Source organism: Bos mutus, chromosome 3 (assembly GCF_027580195.1).
Source record: "Bos mutus isolate GX-2022 chromosome 3, NWIPB_WYAK_1.1, whole genome shotgun sequence".
In the NCBI taxonomy this organism is placed as follows: domain Eukaryota; kingdom Metazoa; phylum Chordata; class Mammalia; order Artiodactyla; family Bovidae; genus Bos; species Bos mutus.
The window spans coordinates 96,921,802-96,932,639 of NC_091619.1; the positions used below are offsets into that span (position 1 = coordinate 96,921,802).

General features: G+C 58.0%; 1 protein-coding gene across 1 annotated transcript; it reads left to right on the forward strand.

Annotated features, from left to right (window-relative positions):
* Positions 1-785: 785 nt before the first annotated feature.
* Positions 786-6,523, forward strand: PDZK1IP1 (PDZK1 interacting protein 1). The gene is made up of 5 exons (XM_005907759.3): positions 786-876; positions 1,080-1,245; positions 3,618-3,726; positions 5,417-5,512; positions 6,144-6,523. Exons 2-5 carry the CDS (start codon positions 1,179-1,181, stop codon positions 6,214-6,216), a joined length of 345 nt encoding a protein of 114 aa, XP_005907821.1. The 5' UTR covers positions 786-876; positions 1,080-1,178; the 3' UTR covers positions 6,217-6,523.
* Positions 6,524-10,838: the final 4,315 nt, after the last annotated feature.

Consider the following 10,838-nt stretch of genomic DNA (forward strand, 5'->3'; position numbering starts at 1 on the left):
GCAGGGGCTTCCAATTCACACCCTAGCTTCTGGGGACCCTCCATCTCTGAGACTTTGCCCCAGTCTACTGGTTCCTTCTTTCTTGGCCTCTGTGGAGCCAGACTCCAGCATCTGTGGCTTCCTGTACTCCTGGAGGAATGTAGTGGGGCATGGAGGAAGGAGACCCAGTAAGATTCTTGGCCCCCAGGGCTCAACAGGTCATTCTCAGATCCTGAGCTGGAGGGCCTGATGACCTCCATGGGATCTTGAGATTTGAGGACCCAGGCGTTCAGGGCCCCAGACTGGACCTTCCAACCTAGGAATGTCCTTCATTTGTCCTCCAGAGGAGGACACCTACTTCTCTCATTGGGATGGGTGGAGAGGGATCAGAAGGTGTGTGCAGAGGCCTCTGACCAAGCTCAGATCCTGTCCCAGCTTCCAGGGACCAACTCTGGGGCAAAGCGGTGGAGCTGAATTGAGTCAGGTCAGCTTGGCTGGGTGGGGACAGCTGGGAACTAGGACCTCAGGCTCTCTGTCGTGATCCCCATGGAAAAGGGCGGATTTAGAGAGCTAGTGAACTGGGCAGGGAGTGCAGGGACAGAAGCCAGGGCTGTGTGCAGGACTGGGGCCCTGGGGTCTGGCTTGGCTGAGTGGGAACAGGTGAGAAGAACAGGAAATAGGCCAGGCTCTCAGGGAGAGGGCAGCTTTGAACTTTCCTAGCCTCTGGGGTTTTCCCCTTGTCCGGAACCAACCAGCAAATTTCTTAATCCCACTGTCGCCCTGCCCAGAGGCCCCGCCCCCTGGCAGGAGCAAGAATGTGTCACACCTTTCCCCAGAACTCAGCCCCACTGCCAGGAAGGGGGAGCTGGCACAAGATTCCAGAGGCCTGGGGCTTGGAGATGAGGCCTGACTCCCTTCACCTCCCAAGGCTTGGCCCCGCGGTCTCTGGAAGATGACCTCAAATGCCAGCCCGAGTGGGCTGGGCTCTGGCCAGGGAAGGCCAGGCCTGGCAGCTCATTACCGTGCGAGGGAGGGCAGGTTCCCTCTCCCTCCCCTCCTCTTTCCTCCCTTGCCTCCTTCCTCACTAGCTTCTCTCCTTCAGGGTCAAACCAGGCTGAGCTGATCTCAGCAGAGGCCCACAGGACCCACAGCAGCTCCAGGGGCCCAGGTTCCAGCCACCCGAGCAGGTGCCTGCAGCCATGTCAGTGCTCAGCCTGGTCGTCCTGAGCCTGCTCATGGCAGTGCCACCCGCCAGCTGTCAACAAGGTAGCATGGGCCTGGACCAGCCCCGGGGCTGTGGGGAGGAGAGGGTCGGGCTGGGTGCTGGGAGCCCAGGGGTGGAAGGGGTGGTCTTCTGTCCTTCTCATTACCCTTGGCACCTGCAGGTTGGAGGGGGAAGAGGCACTGGGCTAGCCAGAGGAACCTCCAAAGGCAGACACAGACTTCTGGCTGGGACATGCTTCCCCCAAGTGAGAAATGAGGGCAGTAGGGAAACGCTGGATCTAGGGTTGAGGAGGGGAGTTGAGACCCATGCTCCAGGAGCAGGAATTGCCCTAGAGATGGCTGGGTTCTGAGAGTTGGGGGCTTCCAGGAGGGTGGGAGTAGGGGCTGAGCCACCCCTCAATGGCAGGCTTGTTTCTGGGGCGGTGCTGTCATGGTTTTGGCCTAAACCCCCTTTGTTTCCTACCCAAAGTCCCAGTGTGGTTCCCACCACATTCCTGGGCTCTCTGTCCAGCTTCGCCTCGGTGTTGCTGTGTGCTGTGTATCTTCCGTCACCCAAGGAGATGAGCGAATCACTGCCCTTCTCTGAGACTCAGTTTTCTCATCCATAAAATGAAGACGATAAACCTGCCCACCCACCTCCCAGGGCACCCACCCTGCAGGGGTGGGGTAGGGCTTTGTATGGGTAAAGCTCCACACCCAGCAACTGGTGTCTGCCCTGTGCTGTGAGGCTGTGTTTGCAGCCAGAGTCTGGGGACTCTGCAGGTGGGATTTGGGCCCAGAGGGGGTTGACTTCCAGAGCACCCCTCCTTTGCAGCTGCCCTGAGCTCTCATGCGTGTCTGCTTCAACTCTGTCTCTCAGGTCTTTGGGAACTGAAGATCAGAGAGGCTGAGTAACTTGTGTAGGTCACACAGCAGAGCAAGAAGGGACAGGGCTAGATCTCCTCTCTCCTGCCCCAGGCCCTGCCCCTTGTGCTGTATGTCCACCCCAGAGCCACCTGGAAGGAGAAGCAGTGTCCCTGGTGTGTCTGGAGGGAACTGGCTGCAGAGACAGGCCTCCCAGGGCCTGAGCCCTGACTCCCAATCCTTGAGTAGCCACTGACCTGAGGAAACAAAGGGCCTGAACCATTGTTTTTTGGGGAAACAATGAGTCCAAAACACAGCATTTTGCCAAGTATGGAACATACAGTAACCACACTGTGTATCTCCCGTCACCCAAGGAGATGAGCAAGGTCTGACCACAGGACAGAGTTCCCAGGGCCCTCCCTCCTTCCCAACACCTGCCAGGATCAGGGACTGCTCAGAGAGGAGGCAGTGCCTCTGGGCAGCAGGAGAGCTTTCGGGTAGATTCAAGGAAGGACCTTTGAGAAGGAATGAGGCAGAATGAAGTTTCTGATGCTCAGCCTGGGCCCTTTAAGTACAGGATGGCACTAGGGGTGCAGGTATTCTGGCCTGGAAGCAGGACCTTTCACAAGTCTCCTGTTGGCCTCTGTCCCTTCCTGAGACATCTAACTGCTACTATGTGTCTGTCCTCAGTGTGGCCAGGCTCTCTCGGGCTCACAGAGCACGGTGATGTCCAGGGAGAGGAGAGCCCTTTGGGGCTGCCAGTGGCTGAGGGCAGAGACTTCTGGGAAATCTTGAGGGTTAGAGGTGGTGTCAAGGGTCAAGGGTCAAAAAGCAGAGAAGGTGCTTGGATGGGGCCTCAGTCCCTTGGGCACCCAGCCAGAGGAGACGAAAGGGGATCAGGTTGGAAGCTCCCCTCCTGCCAAGACCCAGAGAGAGCTTGGCCCTCTGTCCTGCCTTTCCAAAGGTGTTCTGTCCCAGCCTTCCTCTGGGCGCCCCTGGCACCCCCAGCTGCACGGCCCTGCCTGTCCTTGCTCCCACGTCTACCCAACCCCATTTGCTACAAAACAGGATCTTCCAGATGCCAGCCCAGTCCTATTAGCTCTGGGCCTCCCCAGCCTGGGAGCAGGGGAGGAGGGGAGCCACCCTCCCTGGCAGGGCCAAGCTGGCTATTCAGGGGGCTGCCCTTTGGTCCCTGGGCCGAGGCTCTCCCTGGGGGCCCCTACTTGTTACCCACTGCAGCGGGAGAGGGCTGGGGGAAGGGACATTCTGGGCTGCCTGGACCTCAGACGCTGCTCTCTGAGGCTTCCTCCCTCCTTGGCTCCTTTCTTTCTTCCAAATCCTGTCTTCCTCTGAACCACCGTCCCCTTTATAAGCCCAGTGGTCAGACGAGGTCCTCGATCCCCAGAAGGTTTCCTCTGGTCCAGGCAGCAGGCTGGGAGCCTCCAGCACAGGCTCCTGCCCAGAGGCAGGAGGGCCCCCTGCACTGGCAGCCCCACTGCGCCCAGCTTGCAGCAGGACACCCCCCAGCCCCCCGCCCCCCACCAAAACACAGCACACTCCTCCCTTTCCAGGCCGGGGGAACCTGCAGCCCTGGATGCAAGGCCTTATCGCCGTGGCTGTGTTCCTGGTCCTTGTCGCAATCGCCTTTGCTGTCAACCACTTCTGGTGCCAGGAAAAGCCGTGAGTGCTACCTGGGCGGCCCTGGGGTCTGGGCCGGCGCAGGCAGGGTGGGACCAGGACCCCGGCCACTGCTCTCATAGCAGGGAGAAGGGTTGATGAAATCCTCTCACTGAGTGGAAGGGACACGGAGGCCTGAGGTCTCAGGGAGCAGAGCTGAGGTTTGCTGGTGCCTAGAGCTGAGTGCACTCAGTGGGGGCAGTCGTCTCTTCTCGGATTCTCAGTGTTTCTACCTGTATAGTTGGGACAGCGGCCCGTCTGTGATGGGGGCTGTGAAAACCCCTGGACAGGAATGTTCTGCCCTTCTCCAGGGTCTGCTGGCATGTCACATTCGGGAGGTACAGGGGGCAATGGGACAGATACTGCTCTTGTGCTCACAGACTCCCAGATGGGAAGGGAAGGCAAACATGGTGGGAGCCATCGCAGCTTGAGGCTGATGCTAAAGGAGCCTGCAGAGTGCCGTGTGGGCCTGACCTGGGGGGAAAGGAGGGCGATCAGAGAAGGTTTCCTACTGTATGTTTATCCTGAAGCCCAGGCAGGAGCCAGTCCCAGCACAGTGCAGGGTGGGAGAGCACGACAGTTGAGGGGTCCTAAGTTCAGGGCAGAGTACAAAGGTAGAGGGGGCTGGGCTGAAATCTAGTTCTTTCTGCACCTGTCAACTCTGGGGCAAGTATGCATCTGCCCCCAGTTCTCATACTGGTGGCCCGGTCCTGGGTGCCAGCAGCAGCCCTGCAGGACGCACTGAATGAACAGGAGCAGCTCCCAGATGGAGAGAGGGATGGGGAGGCCTGAGATAGGCTGGCGAGGTCAGCAGAGCCCAGGCCAGGCAGATGCTTGTGTACTAAGGCCCCCGACTTCAGGCTTTGTCCTTAGTGCAGTAGGGATCCAGTGCAAGTGGTAAGCCAGTCTCGGGATGAGATGTCTGCAGATGAGAAAAAGGGATGAGGACGAGGTCAGGAGACAGTCTGGACTGTGGAGGCGGCAGAGGAGATGGAGAGAGGGGACAGGTCTAAGAGCTGTCGAGAAAGGAAGGGAGGGGGACACAGAGACCGGAGGGAGGAAGGACAGAGAAAACATCCAGGCTTCTGATGGGAGCGCCCACCGAGACATAGACCAAGAGAGAAGACGCAGGTCTGGGGCAACTTGGATATGTTATGTCTGCGGTGCCTGTAGGATGTCCTAGGAAAGACGAGCAGTGCTTAGGGTCATGGTGACCCTCATGACAGTGATGTCCAGGGATGTTGGGGCAAAGGCCACCCTTGAGTAAGAGGCAAGGAGATTGTTGTTGGAAATGATTCTTTTCTCCATTGGCCCCAGCTCTGCCTTCAGTGGCCATTCCTATTTCTAGGAAAATCTTGTGGGGAATCTGGGGCAGACACTGAGTGCTGCCGAGTCTGCTCTGGAGCTGAGCTGAGGCCAGAGGAAAACAGCAGAGGGAGACTGGGAGGTGGCTGGTACAAGGTCTGGGGTACGTCTTTAGTAGACCTCAGGCTGGAACCTGAGGGCCCCACTGTGAATCAGGGAGAAGGGTGTGAGACCCCTTAGAGTGTGGCCAGAACCAGGCTGCTGGGCCCTGCTGAAGAGAGGGGCTTCCCTTAGAGCCTATAGAACAGGGTCTGACTGGACTAGAGGGAGGAGGGATAACAGAGGGAGAGGGGACCCAGAGAGCCCTATTGATGAACTCTGTCCCTAGGGCGCCTATAAACATGGTCATGACCATTGGAAACAAAGCAGACGGGATCCTGGTGGGAACAGATGGCAAGTACTCCTCAATGGCAGCAAGCTTCAGGTGAGGCACTGGTAGAGGGCAGAGTGCCCTGTGCTCCAGGGGCTCCCGGGGACCTCAGGACCAGGAGCTTTTGATGAGGAGAGGGTGGGGAGGATGGTGGCTCATGTGGGGAAGGGCTCAGTGAAGAGAAAGGGTTCAGTGTGGGAGGATGGTGAGTGAAGAGGCGTTTGGGAGGACTGCAAGGCTACATGCAGCCTCAGTTTGCAGAGAGGGCTCAGTAAGGGGATGGGGACTAGGTGCGGGGAGGGGCTCAGCGGGTAGATTGGATTCATAGGGAGGGATGGAGTGAGGAAAAGAGGCTCAGTGGAAGAAAGGGACTCTGAAGGGATGAGTAGAAGGACTCTGTGGGGAGGAGAATCTGTAGGGGAGGAAGCTCAGTGAGGAAGTGGGCTCAATGGGGGGTTTCTTAGTGGGGCTCCCAGGGGAGAGGCTAGACGTCAGAGAGAGATGGGATTCAGGTGGTGGTGGTAGGAGGCCTCTGGACCCAGGTGCAGAAGACCAGATATGGTCAAGGGAACCCCTCTGGGACTCAAACATTTATTCTGGAAGACACAGCCCTCACAAGTGCAGGATTGGGCAGGCAGAAGGGGATGGGATAGAAGGAGCAATGACCCCTATCATCCTCTTTCAGGTCCAGTGAGCACGAGAATGCCTATGAGAACATCCCAGAGGAGGAGGGCAAGGTCTGCAGCACCCCAATGTGACCCCTGCTTGCCTGTGTCCATGCCCAGCCCCCTCCCTCTCTGTACAGGGATCGGCAGGAAGGGGCCTGCCTTCTCCAACCTCCATGTCTGCCCCACCCTCCTGCCAAGGTCCACGCTCAGACTGTGTCCAGGTTGGGGCTCAGCTGTGGCCTTGAGGTTCTAGGGGGTCTCCTGCCCAATTCATTTCAGAAGACTCTTCTGAAAAGGACAATCAGCTCAGCACCTCCCATCCTGCCTCACATCTCCCTCCCCAGACTGTGGGAACAGCCCTTATTTCTGTGAAATAAAGACATTTTGTACTTCTGGGTATGAGGCTCTAAATAGCTCAGAAATAGCTCCTCAGGCTTCCAGAGAGGCCCAATCTTGCTTTCCAAATCATCTTCCAAAGCCACTGTCATGGTGATTCTGGAGAATTTCCAGGAAGGCCTCTCTGGGAGAACCCCTGGGGCCAGGGAGCACACTTCTTACTCCAGGCAAAGACCCTCTTAAAAAGCATACCCCACCCCACCCCTTTTGAAAGGAAACAGGTATTTATTTGACTGCATTGAGTTGCAGCACGCTGGATCTTTGTTGCATCAAGCAGAATCTTTCCTTGCGGTGCACAGACTTCTCTAGTTGTGGTGCACTGGCTTAGGTGCTCTGCGGTGTGTGGGATCTTAGTTCCCTGACCAGGGATTGAACCTGGGTCCCCTGCACTTCAAGGAGAATTCTTAACCACTGCACCACCAAGGAAGTCCCAAGTCTTCCTCTCTTGACCTGCCCTTCACAGCTGCAAATCTGGTTGATTCTGGGCTCTTCATGTAGCACCAACCCTGACCACCCGACCCTGCCTCCATGTTGCCAGACATTGCAGTGGGTTCACTCATTGCTCTTTCATCCAGCTCTGTCCTCATCCCCATGGCCCCTCTGGGCTGGGCTTGGGGCATTGGAAGCACTAGGGAAAGTCTTGGGCTAGGACTCAGGAAGCTCAGATTGGAGTCTGAGCAAGTCCCCTCCTGACTTGCTGTGTGACTTTGGAGAGTCAGTGTCCTCTCTGAGCTCTGCTGACCCTCTGTGGAGGATTTAGCCAGGCTAACCACAAAGTTTGAGTGGGAATTATCCTTCCTAAGCCACTGATTCCCAGTCCCAGGTGGGGGTGGGGTGAAGGAACTGGGCTCCCTGGGAGAATGAAGCAGGAGGGAGGGGACACGACCCTACCAGGCTGGCTGACCGTGGAGACCCCTCACCTCTAGGACTGTCATTCTCATGAGAACAGCCTCTGTCTCTGTCTAGGGTGGCAACTGGAGGCGGGCTCTCCCGGGAGCACTCCAAGATCCAGAGGAGAGAGGCTGGAGGGCAGGAAGCAGCCCACCTTGTCCCTAAGATCTTCTTCTGCCACCTGTCTCACCTGTCACGGCCTCTCGTTCCTCCATTACACCCTGTGCTGCTCCAGGGCTTCACCCAAATACCCCTGGGGAGTTCCACCTGAAATCCAGACCATCCCTCGAACCTCACTGGGGGCTAGTCTGCAGCCTGCAGCAGAGAGAAGATCCCCCAGCTGAGGGCTGGCTGGGTCTCTGCCCTGTTGTGTGACTCGCCTCCCCTCTCTGGGCTTCAACTCAGTGACTTGTGGCTGGAGCGCCCGTGATTCCCACTCTCAGCTTTTGCACACATGGGAGGATGCCTTTTCATCCCACTCGGCCTGTGTAAACTCTGCACATTCCTTCTCCTTGACCCTGCCTAGGTACCTCTTCCTCCAGGAAGTCTTCCTTGATTAGACCAGAGGATAGAGTCAAGGGACCAGCTAGCCCAGCCTTTGGCTGCTTGGGTCTGATCCTCCTTGTATGAAGCTACGTCCTCTCCCACCTCAGCCCCCTGTTGTCTCACCTCAGGCCCGTGTTGTCTCGTGGTGTCGGGGGTTGGGGGGAGGCAGTTCCCAGTCTGACTCCTCACTGGCCTGCCAGGTCTGAAGGCAGAGATGCCATCCCCCTGTTTCCCCTCCAGCCCCTTACAGTTTACCAGCAGGGGCTGTGGCAGCTGCCGTCCTGTCCTGGTGCTGAAGGTGGGGGCCGTGGTGGGCTGGGCTGGGGTGGCCCGGTGGGTGAGTAGGGGGTCAGATTCCCCCTAGCCCCCACACCCCCAGGCCTTTCCAGGAGCCTCCTTAGCTCCCTCCCCACCAGCCGGGCCAAGATGGTGGGAACGCCATCCCGGGGTCCTTGTGGGGCTGAGCTGGCGTTGACCTTCCCCACAACCCCATGTTCCTGTCCTGACAGGGGGCAGAGGGCATGGAGATGCCGGCCCCAGAACTGCCGGAGCCCCCAGTCCTTATCGCTAGTTCCCACCTGCCAGTCTGGCCAGAGGAAGGAGGGAAAGGAGGCTGGGTCCGGGCCAGGGCGGTGCTTAATGACCCTCCGGGGGCCTAATCGCAGCCTGGCAGCCGCTGAGTGGCTCAGGCTGGCTCCTGGAGGAGGCTGATAACGCACCAGCTGGGCCCCCCACCATCTATCGGGGCTGCACAGCCAGTCCCCAGGGGGCATCGCTCGGGGGGCCTGGGAGAGGGAGCCTCTGGGCTGGGGCAGGGCGTCAGGGGACGTGGGGGAAGCTCTCCGCCCCTCCCGCCCTGCGGGAAGGGGATTCTGCCTTGATTGACAGACAAAGGGGAGGATGCTCCTTCAACGCCTTCCTGCTCCCTCCCCACCCGCTTCTCCCCAGGCCGGACCTCCCCGTCCCAAGCCTGTTTTCTCTTTGGCTCTCCCAGCCTTTACTCATCTCCGTGTGTGTGCGCTAGTCTCTTTCGGAGTGCAGTTTTTACTTCCATCTTCTTGTATCGGTCGCGTGTCTTCCTTCTCCTTCCTCCACCTGAACTCACTGTTCACGCCTTCTCTCTCACCTCTCATCCGCCCTCTTTCCCCCTGCCTTCTCTCCAGCTCTCCCACGTGCCTGCGCTGCCCTGATGCCCCTCGAGGCAGGGCGAAGTCCGGTGCCCTCACCCAAGTCTCACTTTTTGTGCTGCTTGACCTCCTGCGGATCTCTCCGCCTGCTCTCTGGGCAGAAGGCGAAGGCTGCCCAGGCCCTGGCTCCAGGACCCAGAGGTTCTATTACTCCCAGAAGACATTCTTGCTCCTCCAGCTTTCTGGAACACGGCTGGCACCTTTCCTATTCTTCCTCTACCTACAACGTGTGGATTTCACAGGGTTACATTGTAGGCTACACCCGAATTACGCTAAAAGCCCCACCCAGCAACTGCAGAGTTGAAAGTAGGTTGCAGCACAGTTTACTTCAGTTAGACTTGAAGAAGAACTTCCAGCCTGGAGTTGGTTTTGAAAAAAGGGTGCAGAGTCCTAGCTTGAGTGTTATTAAGATAGAGTGGCAGGGGCTTGGAATAATTTTCCAGATGACTTCCCTCATGCTCAGAGTGACATGAGCAGAAACACTGCACTCTTATTGTATTTCAGGGAGCCTAATATCACAGGGGAACGTCTGCCAGGCAGAGTCTCCTCCCCCAGCCCAGGGTAGAGGAGCAGGGGAGATGGGAGGTGTCCAGTGTCTGTGATGGGCTGTCTTTCTCCTTATCCTACCCTATCTCCTTAGGCCAAGCTCCCAGGTGAGTCAGGTGCCTGGAACCGGTGGAACTTGCTCTGGGATGAAGATGGGAGACATTTGGCTCCCCTTCAGATCTGGTCCGTGGGCCTGGAGCCCCGAGCTTGGGTCTCCTTTCAGTTTTCAGACCCCAGCAGTCCACACAGTGGCCGAGACTGGGGCTTAAGAACCATGCAGACTCTAGTTGAAAGTCCAGCTCTTCTCCTCACTGCTTGTGGGACCACCTGGGCTTCTGGACGTTCTTTTCACTTGCCAGTAAAACTGCTTCTGTCATGACTTCCCGGAGGGGTTACTGGGAGGAAGCAGAGATAATGTATGTGTTATCATTGTACCTGAAACTCGCCAGAAGACCCCCTAAGCTTGGCTTAGCAGTCACTTCTGGGAAGCTCATCCTGACCCCTGGGCTAAGGGCTTCCTCTGGGCCACACCAGCATCGCTGCGCTCACTGCCCTGTGTTGCCTGTTCCCTTGTCTGTGTGCAGCTCCAGCGTCAGGTCTGGGAGCTCCTCAAGGGCAGGCAGGGGGTGACTTTCCTCTCTGAGTCACCAGCACCCACAGTTGGGCCCAGGAAAGGGAAGCCCCAGGGGGTGGTGAAGAGACCCAGAGGGAGAGACTAAATCCTAGTCCATATCATCCACCCCACATAGGTACAGACATACACAGGACCTGCACACCCTCTCTCAAGCTCTCTCTGGCTGAAGGTCCTGGGGTCAGTGATCACCGATGCTCCATCTGGTCTTCAGTTGGTGGGGAGGGGTTGTTCTCCCCCTCCCCGCCCACGTCTGCCTGCAGCCTCAGCTGTCCCCTGGTGGCTGCACACTCAATGAGAAGGGTGGATTCAGTAGAGCCTTTGAATCCTTCAGGGGGCTCTTCCCCCTTAAGCACTGGGACCAAAGACCTTCCTAAGGCCGGGCCCGGGGGACCTCATAGGTTGTGCAGCACCTTGCACTGCAGGTTTCCAGGGCAGCCGGGCCTCCAGCGCCCCCTCTTTGTGTCCCTAGAGGCCAGCTCTGTGAAAACTTCAGGTTCTGAGTACTACTGGTA